At 47.1% G+C, this 13,176-nt stretch overlaps 5 protein-coding genes across 5 annotated transcripts; 3 read left to right on the plus strand and 2 right to left on the minus strand.

The window, feature by feature from the left end:
* Positions 1–261: 261 nt before the first annotated feature.
* On the plus strand, positions 262–1,776 carry PHALS_04168 (lissencephaly-1 homolog; the record flags this gene model as incomplete). The annotated part of the gene is made up of 3 exons (XM_024722184.1): positions 262–293; positions 353–1,571; positions 1,645–1,776. 3 exons carry the CDS (start codon positions 262–264, stop codon positions 1,774–1,776), a joined length of 1,383 nt encoding a protein of 460 aa, XP_024573286.1.
* Positions 1,777–2,314: 538 nt separating this feature from the next.
* PHALS_04169 (katanin p60 atpase-containing subunit a-like 2-like) lies at positions 2,315–4,597 on the minus strand (the record flags this gene model as incomplete). The annotated part of the gene is made up of 4 exons (XM_024722185.1): positions 2,315–2,515; positions 2,984–4,261; positions 4,324–4,491; positions 4,550–4,597. The coding sequence occupies 4 exons, from the start codon at positions 4,595–4,597 to the stop codon at positions 2,315–2,317; spliced, it is 1,695 nt and encodes a 564-aa protein (XP_024573287.1).
* A 212-nt stretch (positions 4,598–4,809) lies between these two features.
* PHALS_04170 (Peptidase C2, calpain, catalytic domain) lies at positions 4,810–7,279 on the plus strand (the record flags this gene model as incomplete). The annotated part of the gene is made up of 3 exons (XM_024722186.1): positions 4,810–5,879; positions 5,934–6,573; positions 6,629–7,279. 3 exons carry the CDS (start codon positions 4,810–4,812, stop codon positions 7,277–7,279), a joined length of 2,361 nt encoding a protein of 786 aa, XP_024573288.1.
* A 242-nt stretch (positions 7,280–7,521) lies between these two features.
* On the minus strand, positions 7,522–8,236 carry PHALS_04171 (ADP-ribosylation factor-like 2-binding protein, domain; the record flags this gene model as incomplete). Its single annotated transcript, XM_024722187.1, has 2 exons — positions 7,522–7,942; positions 8,016–8,236. The coding sequence occupies 2 exons, from the start codon at positions 8,234–8,236 to the stop codon at positions 7,522–7,524; spliced, it is 642 nt and encodes a 213-aa protein (XP_024573289.1).
* A 3,753-nt stretch (positions 8,237–11,989) lies between these two features.
* Positions 11,990–12,373, plus strand: PHALS_04172 (reverse transcriptase; the record flags this gene model as incomplete). Its single annotated transcript, XM_024722188.1, has 1 exon — positions 11,990–12,373. One exon carries the CDS (start codon positions 11,990–11,992, stop codon positions 12,371–12,373), a length of 384 nt encoding a protein of 127 aa, XP_024573290.1.
* Positions 12,374–13,176: the final 803 nt, after the last annotated feature.

Here is a 13,176-nt window from a genome sequence, read left to right on the forward strand (position 1 = left end):
CCTTCTAGAGGTAAAGGCGGTGCTACATGTCTGGCCGATAAAGCACAATGCCGCTTCGTTTTCCTACATTGCCTACAAATGTTCCACCGACAAATAGACGAGCTCTTGCTCAAGTTATACCCTATTACAACTCAATATAGCATAAAGCATAGAGATTTGCAAGATACCATATGGCTAATATTAGTAATCTTTCTCACTGTCAGCGGTGTGCTTTATTTAAGCAAACGTCTTACAATTAAATTAGTCTGTCGCTTCCAACCCATGGTGCTTACGGACAAGCAGCGCCAAGACCTGTGCGTTTCAGCAATTTTAGTGTATGTCTACCTCTCTCAACTCTGACATTTAAATGCAGTCATCAAGCCATGCTTGACTACCTCGTAGGCATGGGCGAACGCTTTGCCGGCACGGCCACCGCTTTTGAAAATGAGGCTGATGTGACCAAATCTTGCGATGGCAAACATGCTGGTTTGCTCGAAAAAAAATGGACATCTGTCATCCGTTTGCAGCGTAAAGTCATGGAGCTCGAAACGAAGCTGGCACAACTTGAGGAAAATGCCAAATTGGGTGGTGTTCTCAGTCGCCGAGATATGCTGGGCGCTCGTCAGCGTACCGAGTTCTTGCCGCGTGCACCTGCCAAGCTCTCGCTAACGGGACATCGTTCGCCAATCACGTGCGCTTGCTTTCACCCCATCTTCAGCGTGCTTGTATCTGGCAGCGAGGATGCTACTGTCAAGGTCTGGGATTTCGAGACAGGCGAATACGAGCGTACGTTAAAAGGCCACACCAACCCCGTGCAAGCCTTAGCTTTTAATGATTCCGGATCATTGCTGGCATCCACATCCACGGATCTGTCCATCAAGATCTGGGACTTTTCGAGCGATGGTGACTACGAGTGTTTGAGGACTCTACGCGGACACGATCACAATGTTTGCGGTGTAGTATTTGGTCCCGACCTCGCAAGCGACCGATTGTACTCGTGCTCTCGTGATAATACTATCAAAGTGTGGGAACTTTCCACAGGTTACTGTGTCAATACTCTAAACGCGGGACATTCCGACTGGGTGCGCGACGTGGCAGTAAGTCACGATGGACTGTATTTGGCTTCATGTGGCAACGATAGATCAATTCTTTTGTGGGACCTGCAGCACATGCGGGTATTGCAGTCAATTCGCGAGCACGAACACGTCGTCGAAAGCGTAGTTTTTGCCAAGCTAGGGCAGGAGCACGTCATTGAAAAAATCCACGCTAAGAAACTTGCGGCTGCAGGTGTATTTAGTCCAGCAAATGGAGGCACCTCACCTCAATCCAGTAGCCACGCCATGTCTGATAGTACAGCGGGAGAGCCTACTGGTGCTGTTGCGGTCTCCAGTGTACCCACCATCCGTCGCATGAAATTTTTGTTGTCTGGATCTCGTGATCGCACAGTACGTCTTTGGGAAGCTTTTAGCGGCGTGCAGCTGATGATTTTTGCGAATCATGAGAATTGGGTGCGTGAAGTTCGATTTCATCCAAGCGGCAAGTACGCTCTCAGTGCCGGTGAAGATAAAACTATACGCGTTTATGACATTGAAGTAAGGAAATTCTGTAACAATATGCTCGAGTGTTGCTAACGTGCTAATAATTTTTATGGTGGCACATGTACAGAGTGGTCGCTGTGTGCGGACGCTGGATGAGGCTCACAGCCACTTTGTGACGTGTCTAGATGTTCACCCGAGTCTCCCTCTGATTGTTTCGGGTGGCATCGATAAAATTATCAACGTGTGGGAATGTATGTGAGGAAGCATGCTTCCATGAATTCAAGAAGCGCTTCGTATAAAAATATTTTCGATAATCTGTTTGAATATTTTGGTGTCCCATTCATCATTTGACAATGACTAAAGTAAAGCTTAGAAGGATGACAACTGTAGAAGCGGCGCTTCTTGCGGTTAAAACGTTTCTAATCCACTTAGACATGATAAATGATGTATGGACTAGGACCTGAGAAGGAATAGTCGCTACGTAATCAACCGCGTTATTTCCAGCTATACCGCTAACCTGAAAAGACGTTTCTCTCCAATACGAATACCTAACGTAAGCAAACAAAACAGAGACGATTGTTCTCATCGAAATATTATCGACCGTTAAGTCAATCTACGACGGGCAGGCACCCTCTCTTCCTTTCCATATCTTCAGGGTCATAAAGAATGGTCGACGAAGATTAGAATTCACCACCGAAGCACATAACCTCTATGCCGGCCAGCAGATAGCGAAAAATCTACACTCACTCAGCACTCGCTGTGCTAGATTCAGCATTAATAGCATCATTCGATTGCAATTATCTCAGACGACGAGCCTCACGCTCCCACTCAAGTAGGCACAGAATGTCACCTTCACGCACAGGTCCCTTAACGTTGCGAATGATTTTACGCTTGTCGTCCTGCAAGAATTCCACGCGCACCTGAGTCACGTTACCCGTGTTACCCGTTCGTCCAAGGACGTTCACGACCTTGGCCAGCATGTAGTCGCGAGGAGCATCCTATTGACAGAGTCACATCCACATATTTAGCTACGCGCTTTATCTGTGTAATTATGGCAGGTGATGACGCTGATTGGGTGTGTGCGCTCGGATATAACTCATCCATCCAAAAAATATTCAGACATAGCGTATCACCCGCTTATAACGTCAGTGCAGCACTTGAGTTCATATGTGCACGCGCCTTGTAACTGTTAAATTTGACTCACCATTTTTGCGTTAAACGTCGATGAGGTTGTGCAATGAAAATGTGGGTAGTTTTTCTAATTAACGACTGGCGGCGGAGGTTTGATCCGAATGGTTGTTCGAATGTTGCACAAACAGATTGCCCAAGTGTCACTGTTTTACCTTTTTAAAGTGACTATTTTATGTGGATCCGAACGTTGATTGCCACTGCTGGTATTTCTCAAGAAGGAATTGTGCTGACGGTTTGGTCCGTTGTAGTGCAGCGAGTAGGTCCTCATGCTTCACATCACCAAGCAATTCCCTCCAGTCCTCCGCAGACGCTTCGTGGCTTTGATTACTACTCCTTTGCACAACTTCATCGTTGTCGTCAGACTCGAGCTTCGCTAGCAATCGGCGCACGGGAGCCATGCAGGTCTCCTTCGCTACCAATTTAATATCAGCACCAGAATATCCTTCAGTCATTCTTACAGCCTCGTCAAAGCTAAAAGAGTTTTTAGGGGTATAAGGTTCCAGAAGGGAGGCAAAAAGCGCATGTCGAGCTTCCGCCGGTGGTAAATCTACAAGCACGCGCTTTTCAAGTCGCCTCAGCATGGCAGCATCGAGATCCCAAGGCAAGTTGCTTGCTGCGAGTACGAAAATAACATCGTCAGTTTTGGCTAGACCGTCCATTTGGATCAGTAACTCGGTCTTCATACGACGACTTGCTTCGTGCTCTTGACCTCCTCCGCTGTCACGCTGGCCCATGATAGAGTCAATCTCGTCCAAAAAGATTGTGGATGGCGCGTGATGTCTCGCCAAGTCAAACAACATTCGAATGAGTTTTTCAGAGTCGCCTCTGTACTTGCTGATGATAGACGAAGCAGAGATGTTGAAAAACGTAGTTCGACACTCGGTTGCTACGGCTTTGGCGAGCATTGTCTTGCCATTTCCAGGCGGACCATAGAGAAGAATTCCAGTCCATGGTGAAAGTAAACCTTGAAACAGTTGTGGATACTTTAGAGGCATGACGACGGCCTCTTTCAATAGCCGCTTCGTTTCGACCAAACCAACAACATTGTTCCACCGGACGTCTGGATTCTTTTGGAAAATCTCGCGTGTGATGGTTTCTGCGATCGGGCGAAGCTCCGAATCAAGAGCAAAGGATGGAAAAGGTTTCAAAAGGTGCTCTTCGTAACTGTTTTCCTCCTGCTGTTGTTGATTGTCTGCTCTCTGGAGACCATTGCCAGATTTTGAGTGACGGGTGTGGTTCTGCGCCGGCCTTTGTCCGACAAGGCCGAAATCTGCGTTTGAAGTATCATCTGGGACCTGTTGTTCGGCTTTCAATGGGTTTCCGGAACTTGTATGTGCCGCAATACTTGTCTTATTGTGAATAGCCCGTAACCCAGCATTATTCTCAACACGTGCTTCCATTGGCATACGTGTCGACGTATAATCATTGCGTCGAGCTCGTTTTGCTGCAGCTGCAGCTTTTTTGTCATTCCCCTTGTTTTGTTCATCCGACAGTGATCGTCGGACTAGTATAGGGCGCTTGCCGAACTTGATCTCTTGAAAGTCTTCGTATTCCTGGTAGTGGCCATCAATTCTTAGCGACAGATTGAAAATTGCGTGTCTTTAATCTTACGCACTTGCACGATACGCAGCAAATCTAAATTTTCGACAACTTCATATTTGGAAAGAGCGACGCCTGCCTCTTGCTGAAGCTTTTCAGCCGTTTGCAAATATCCATTCTCTGTGCAGTGTTGCAGTATCATGACGAGGAGACTTCTACGTCGATCAATCATACGCTTTTCTTCCTACAATTGCATTGTTTATACAATATTATAGCATCAGTCGCTAATTCAGGCAGCTCACCGCAAGCCGGCTTTCATTCTGAGCTTTGAGGTGCATTAAAGTGCTCATGATGACGACGTGGTTGTTTTGATTGCGGTTTCACAACTCCAACTATTCTACTTAAAAACTACGTTGTACAGCCTATCATCATATCTATAAGCGACCGCTAAAATGATCCGTGATCGTGAATCCGTCGAAATTTTTATGGTGTACCCATAAAAACACAAGATTCTCAAGCTTTGTAGATCTTTAAAACGCTTTTGTTAAACTGTCGAGCGGCGATGCAGACACTAAACGATAATTTGACAATTTTTGTGACGCAGCGGAAGCTTCGAATGCAATCAGCAAAGCCCGATGAGACTAGCACATGGACAGATGCACTTCAGTATATCGGTGATAATCTTGGTTTCGAAACTGTTAAATTCCGAATCGACTTCAGCAAGTCGAGTAGCATCAACATACATCGACCTGCAAAAAACAATTCCACTGATATTCTCCCAAGAACCACAGAAAACCTAGAATTTACTTGTGAGCTTTGTCCCTTTGAGCGGCAAACACTCGCGTATGTGACGAAAAAAGGAAAAAATAGAGCACTTGTGCACGTTCAATACGAAGTGCTCGAAGAGAAAGCGTTCTCCGTCAATGCAATTTTGGAGGCTCGAGACAAGGACGCGCAACAAATTGTGCAGCAGCTACAGCACAGTGACGGCGTCTTCAGTCTTGTAAACGACTGGACGGCGATTTCGTCTCAGTCTAAAGTCATTATATTTCGAGCGTGCGATGAAATAAATCGCTTTTATCAACTCGGTGGAGATCTGTTTGTTGACGCTACGTTTCCTCCACAAGCAAAGTCTCTGTACAATCTCGATGTTTTATTATCGGAAGTTGATCTTGCGATCTACGCACAGAGCACTTGGGAGCATTTGCACAGTATCTCCAACTCGTCGTGGACTTTTGTGACTCGGCCAAACGAAGTTTCAATCCCAATAAAATTTAAGTGTGGCCTTCCTGCCCAAGACTCGTTTCTTTGTGCACTGGCAATCATAGCCCCACACTGCGAAGTATGGCTACATCGATGGTTTCCAACCTTAGATAGTTTCTGCCAATTTGAAAATATGGCGGTTGTTCCTGTGGCACTCTGTGACCGAGGTCTTACTTGGCAGCATCTCCTTGTTGATCTTTTCTTTCCTTCTTTTCCAATCGGACGGGGCCTTATGACCGCGCGTAACGTGCTTGGAGAATTGTATCCAGCTCTTCTCCATAAAGCTTACGCAAAGTTGAAAGGAAGCTATGCTGCACTTTCAAGCATTCCGACCATAAACATTCTTGAGGAGATTACTGGAATCCCGTGGTAAGCTGACGTTCAAAGTTTATAAGCAAACCCTTCTGTAATTTTTTGTCACAGGACTTGTTGTTATCGTAGAGCAACTGTAAAGTGTTGTGATGATTCAATAGTCGGGCAAGCGCAACTTGAAGAGGCCATTAACGCTGTGTTGTGTTATCAACGACCAATGTCCGGAAAAGACTTCTTTCTTGTAGTAGTAACCTGCGGGAAAGTTGACAATCATCAAGGAGCCTTCCAGCTTGCTATTTCTAGCGAGGAAACTTCGCGTCTCACGTCCGTGATTCTGTATGATGTCTTTAAAAAGCTGTTGCACCATCAAGGTATTGAAACATTTGCAAGCTTTGATCGTGTGTCATCTCCTACATCAATTAAATTGTCGTGGAAGCAACTGTTTGAGTTGGAACCTAACGTATGGTCACTTTGTCTTGACCGACAACATGAGCAACGATTACGACAAGTCTTCCATCACGACGAAGAAAGTGTTAAATTGATGGCAGCCTTCAGTGTGTCAACATTAACGACGATTGCTTTTTCATTCTCTTACGCGCCTCGTTTCCCCAATGAGCCATACGATCAGCAAGTCGAGCTAAATGTAAGTATTGCGCGGGTAGAAAATGACTTTGTACTTACGCCGATAGAAGATATTGGTAACGGATTCCAAGATTTGAATGACGGTCCTAACAGCATCTTAAGAAAACAGGTAAGGTTTTGGATCCAGCTATGGTTGGGCAGAATTTGATATCTTTCGTTAATAGGTGGTGCGATCTCTGAGCGCCGGCGAATACGTTGTGACAGTAACAGCTAAACGTTTAAGTGGTATCAACTCAGCCTCTAAGGCTGATGAACTTAATCTTGCGTGCCCTAGAACCGTGTTGACTTCAGCCTCTGCCGATATCAATCTGCAACTAGTCTTCGATTGCCTTGACATCCAAGGGAAGCGCGAATTGTCCGAACGCGATATTTGCAGATTTCTGCAGTTGTACGAACACGTCAATCCATTGCAATATGAAAATAGTTCACTAGGTCAATTTCTCGAGCGATTTGGAAGACCGGGATCGACAGGATGGATTTTATCCCGTGACGATTTTCGAAACGTTTATTTCAGTCTCGCTGTTAAGTCTTGTCATGAACTCAAAGCCAACGATTCGGGATATAAGAAAACAATATCAGATTTTGATATCCGCGCACGATTTCAAAAGTTAATTTGGGATGATGTTGTTCGTCTAATGTCCAGCTCTAGATGGGGCGTGCAATATGATCGAAACGATGAGGATTTTCCCCTTGAAATAAAGGGTCGCGAAATTGTCGAAGTTGTGTGCAGCTTTCACTCGAATACACCATTACTGGATGTAGTCTTGCTTCCTTCGGACAAGAGCTTTGCCGATTTCACCAGTCATAACATATAATATGAATGTATTCTTCGTATTTATCAATCAACCTCGTCTTAAATCTAAGATAACGTACACAGAAGGCACGCAAGGAGTGTTGCCTCTGATTTTTTGGTGGTCGATCGAGCAAACCTTCTGGATCTCCCGCCGCGTTTTGTTTTGCCAAGTTTAATGTTACTACAATCAAGAAATATCGCCACTAGATTGAGCTTCTGGATATTGATACAATTTGGGTGGAGCCGATTTGAAGAAATAGTCCGTCACGTCAGCTGAAGCTTCTTTTCAAATTCCTGCGTGAGCTCGTCTAGTGTCAAGTTGGGATTGGCCTGAAAAAAATCCAAAAAGGCCTGTGCACCGGCAGCCTGTTGAGCATTTATCTCGCCTTTCTCCTCGGCCTCGTATACAAGATTTTCGGCCTCAAACTGCAATTCTTTTTTATCGTAGTATTCAGGATCGGCCACACGCTTCATTAGATTCAGGAATTGCTCGTACTCGCAGCAAGCCATGAGAATTTGCACGAGAAAACTAAGCCGAGTGTGCCGCTGCCGCTCCTCAGAAAGTGCTATCTCTTCATTGCAGCGGCTGTGATATTGATCCATGGTAAATCCTCTCGTTGAGAGAAACGCTTCGATGCTAGCGTTAGCTGTGTCGATAAACGCCTCATGCAGCTCCTTCCATGTCCTGTTGGCAGCGCTCCACAATGTCAGACATATCTATCTACAAGATCCATAAGCATAAAAAGAGCAACACAGACTGTTCAACTTTATCCAGATCAGCAGCGGAAGGTCCTCCTTTGGTCAGGAGGATGGAAAAGTGGCTTGCGTGGGTGCTGCAAAAGTTGTTGATAGACTCTTGAAAGCTCTCACTTCCCACGTAAGCAGCCACCCACTCCAGCACATCGTCTTCTGGCTCCATATCCTTGACGAGCGGCGTTTCATAGCGTAACAGTAGGTCAATAGCATCAAAGCTGGCCATGGCTTCGAAGAATAGGGGGCAAGACAGTAGAGGCGAGTCGGATTGTGCTCAAGTGAACTTATATAAATTTCTTGTCAAGTGGATCGCGAATGGACAACATATTTGTATGAGCTATGCCGTTTGAGGGTCCTTGCAGAAACGAGGCTTGTGTTCATAAGACACACGTAATTTCGGAAAGTAACCGGAAAAGTAGCAGGATACGTACCGTATTATTACATTTATGTGCAAAGTTCAGAAGTGGCGCTGGGTAAATTACTTTCATTGATTTTACAGATGAGGACGCATGGACTGCAAGATGGAAAGCACATGGGCTACTAGCGTCAGACAATGCAGTACTTGTAGTGCTGAAAATAGGTAAAACTATTTAACTCACATGTGTGGCAAAATCTGGAGATGATTTGTGGTTAGGAGTGAAAGGTAATCAAACTCAAAGATGGCTGGTTTTCCACGAAATCGTTTGATGATAGGCTCTAACCAGGCATATCGATTGCGTTTTAAGGGCTTGTCCATCCACCAAGATAGGCAAAAACTGTAACGGGGTTACACGTACCCTTTTATGAAAGGGCGGGTCACACAAGATGGTGTGATCGTACATTACACAAGTTGGTGTAATCACACAATGGTGTGGCCACACCGTGCATACTATATTAATTACGAAACCTAAGATTTAGATATTGGCGGCTCTGCCGCAACTAAATCAATTAAATACAGTTTCAATCTTAAACGAAAGAGCGTCTTTACCTTGATTAAGACTTTAAGTGCTTGAGGGTAGCGGATTGAGATCCGCTACACTCGTACTGGTTCTCAAAACGAACGTAAGGTCGGTGATCTTAGCTTAGCTTCCTCTAAGCAAAGGGCTACAGCAGCCCCGCTGCAAAAACTAGCAGATTATGCCCAGATGTAAAGAGCTCTTATCGCTGCGATGGCGTCAGAGGCGGTAATGATTGTCATCTTCCATAAGTGTATCCAAAGACAAATGCAGCTCACACTTGGACCTTTCACGTCCACTCAGCCTCATTTGATGAAGAAGTGCGAAGTATAAGCTGAAAGTGGAAATATGTGCGCATCACAGGCGATGCGTAACGGAGTTACACTAGATGGTGTGATCATAAAATGGTGTTTGTTACACAATATGGTGTTCGCACACAATGGTGCGGCTATTTCATTCTTTTCTCTTCTCGAGTACCCATTCGAATGAAAAGTTCGTCTGTATCTATCTGTTTTATTTGCGGCAAAGCCGCCTATATCTTCTCATTCCCTCTTTTCCTACTCTTAAACAAGAAATCAGTACGTAATTGGAACAGCCAGGTGGTATACTTCAATAAGGTTTTTCTATATAGGTAGGAATACCTTTGGAGTTAGATATAGGCGGCTTTGCCGCAAATAAAACCCAGAAAACAGTTGACATTTGAAGCGAAAGAGCTTATTAGCCTTGGGTTAAGGTTGTAGTTACTCTTAAAGTAAGCGAATTGCGATCCGCAATGCTCGTACTGGTTCTAAGTATAGAAAAAAGGTCGCCGACATTAACTAAACTTCCTCGAAGCGAAAGAGCTACGGCAGCCTCGCTGCCCTTGGTAGCACGTGTAGTCAATCTACACCAAATTTGTTACGACTGATTATGAAGCAGTACTCCTATTTGCCCCAGGGCAAGTAGGTCGGACTTAAAAAGTTGATGTCTCTGCTTGGCCCTGAAGGTGTGCAGCACCTCGCTTGGCAAGGACCTGAAGCAATCAGCGCATCCCTAGATGCGTTTTCGAGCCATGAAAATGCTCTGTTAGAGCACCTGCAGCAGAAGATGTCGGCGTCGACTGCGTCCATGACACCAAAGTCGGCGACGAATAACTCCCCTCCGCTCATAATGAGCGTTGAGACCTTCGGGGGCAACAATGGAGAAAATTCTGCTGCTCTGGGTAAGAGAGGCTTAGATATCTATGACGTCCTCCATGATCCAGACCGAGCAACAGCGCGTGACGCTAGCTATCTCCGAATTCGGTGGTCGAGCGCGATAATGGTCACTGACGTGCGGTCTTCCGGTCAAAGCGGGTTTCCCTTCTGGGCGGAGCTGGAACTTCAGCTTTCACCAGTGTTCTCGCCGCCTAAACAGGCATATCGCGTGCAATCTCGTTTTCTTGCTGCCCAACAGGGCAAGAAGGTTTGTCCGAACGTTGAGAGCTCTCATTGCCGGGACGGCTGCCGATCTTTCCCCGAGGCGGTCACAGTGACCTTTTTGATGAAGGGCCTCCACACTGACGTGGCTTAAATTAAATGAAAGTCTTCCGTGTGCACCTGTCCTTTTTTGAAGAAGCAGTAAATGCGGTATTGAAAGCCGAATTCGAGTTTATTTTGGCACGACTTGGTTGGAATGCACACACTAGCATCTCGTCGAGCGGGCCTGATCCGATGGATATTAGCTATACTGAGGACAAGGGTGCAGAGCTCCGAGCTGCCAAGCAGCGTTTGAACACCCAACGGTGTTTTGTCTGCGGTGACACACGTCACCTTTTGATTCATTGTCCCATGCACAAGGCGCGTCAAGATTCATCGAACCAACGTCCCGCTTCTCACCAGTCTTCTGATTTGTCGCGGAGACACGACAACAGCCAGAGGGCGCGGGGCGGCCAATCTGGGGAAGAATTGAGTTCTGTTGAGCCTCAAAGAGGTAGAGGGCAGCAGGGGCCAGCCCCAAAGCGCTTCGTGCTCTTGGACATGGAGCGTGTATGGAAGTCGAGCTTGCTGGTCGTGTTGCGAAGGGCTTTGCGAAGCCATGAAGAATACTGATCGATTACAGGGCGTCAGGCAGTTATGCTCGACGCTCCACGATCGAAGGAAGTCAGTTGTATGCTGAGGCACTGAAAGCGCGGTTGGATGACATCGTCACTGTTTGCTTAGCGACGGGGGCACGTGTCACGCTGCCAAAGGTCCCTTTGGACCTCTGTGTCAAGTTCCTTGACTTTGATAGCGTGGAACGCTGCTTAGTCTAAAACTTGGATTCAAGGTATGACCGTATCTTCGGTATGGCATGGTTGGAAAAGTGATGGATCGGCTAGAGGTCGAAGACCTTGGGCGCTACGCGCACGTCTCCTGGTTGGGCTTCAGTGAATCCTAAACACACCTCAGCTAGGAGGTAAAAACGCTCTTGGCGCGGGCACTGGACCGAAATGGCCAACGTGGTGGAGATCGGAGTATTCGAGTTGATGAACACCGCAGATGTAACGGACAAGAGTCCCGAGCATGGCTCGCGGGCTGAGCGTAGAGTGGCACGTAAGCCACTGAGCGCTGCTCAAGTATCGGAGCAGTCGCTGCATGCCATGCGCAATATGTTCGGCTAAGGGCTGAGGCATCTAAGGCGAGGCCCCAGTGATGCACGTGGAGTGGCACTAATCCACTGAGCACTACTCAATTTTGAAGCAGTCGCTGCATGCCACGAGTGGCATGGCCAGACGAGGTCCGAGGCGTCTTGGACAATGCCCTTAAGGTGCGTCTGGAGTGACACTTTATCCACAGGACGAAGATTGCGGAGATAGCAAAATTTCGTCGCCTGTTGTAAATACGAACGGGAATTCGGTGGAGCAGGGAGTGGGGGCACTGGACGACGCTGAGTACGTGTTCCTTCTGGTCTAACCAAGACGTAAAATCTCTGTTGAGAGACGACGGCGACGCCTTATGCTAGCTACATGACGCAGGGCGTCGACCCTGACTAAGGTTGTGTCTAACGTAGACGATAGCGCACAGCTGTACACCTTCGGCAGCAGTATGACGGGAGAGGAAGACAGCGACGTCACCCTTGAGGCTATTCCTGCGGTGAATGCTCTTCTTGAGCTGGACGAGATGTCCTTCGAAGAGTTAGGCGGTGCCTTGAAGGCAGGCGACTTAGCCGAAGTGGCCATTGTACGACCGAATGAGGGGATCAACTCGTCGTCGCTTCGAAATGAAGATGTCCTGGAGGACACCAAGAGAGTGTTGAACGCACGCAGTGGATCGTCGATCCTAAGAAATTTCTCGGCATCGTACTATCCGTTGGCGAAGGGATTTCAAGACGTCGTCTCCAAGGATCCACCGTCGTTTCTAGCTCCAGGCCGAGGTGTGCGTCATGAGATTGACCTGATTCCGGGAACCGAATACTGCGTAACACGTTAATGGCTCCTGCTTAAGGGGCAGTGCGACGTCATTGACTCCTTCTTCCGTGCGAAGCACGAGGTAGGAATGGCGCGTAAAAGCAAGTCTCCCCATTCGACACCCACGTTTTGTGTCCGAACGGCAAGTGGCGTATCGTACATAAAGCTAAGTGCTGCCACCATTCCGGCACAGACGCCGATGCCTGGAAAGGATGTTCTCCAGAACACTATGGTTGGCTAAACATAGTACAGCGCACTCGACTGGTCGATCGTTATTACTAATTACTCGGGGTGGATGCTCTGAGAGTGGCTGGTGATGTTCCAAGGGCTGCCAAGTGCACCAGCAACATTCGACTGTCTTGTGACGCCACTGTTTACGCCCCATCGGGCGTATGTGCAGACATACTTCGACGACATCTTCGTCCACAGTACAAGGAGTTACTTGCGATGAAGTATGCACTTGTCAAGTTCAGGGTGCACCTGCTCGGCTCTAAGCCGTTCGTGATCTACACAGATCATGCGTCACTACGCTCTGCGACTCAGTCACCTCACCTCTCGTAGAGGATGCCCAGGTGATAATTCGAGGTAAGGTGTAATTCAGGAAAGCAGAATGCATCGGCCGATACGTTGTCTCGCAGACCAGAGTATGAGCTTGCTCATATCATGACAGTGATGATCCGCGCATCGTACGCGGGTGATGCTATGTGCGTAGCGCTGCCACAGGATCTAGGGAGCAAGGACTTTGGAAGAAGTTTTCCTCATGATGACAGTCGAAGTTTTGTATCCTCCGTGAGGTTCACGACACCCGACTCAGTGGTCATCTTG

The sequence above is a fragment of the Plasmopara halstedii genome (genome assembly GCF_900000015.1).
Source record: "Plasmopara halstedii genome assembly, contig: Scaffold_253, whole genome shotgun sequence".
Taxonomy (NCBI): Eukaryota; Oomycota; class Peronosporomycetes; order Peronosporales; family Peronosporaceae; genus Plasmopara; species Plasmopara halstedii.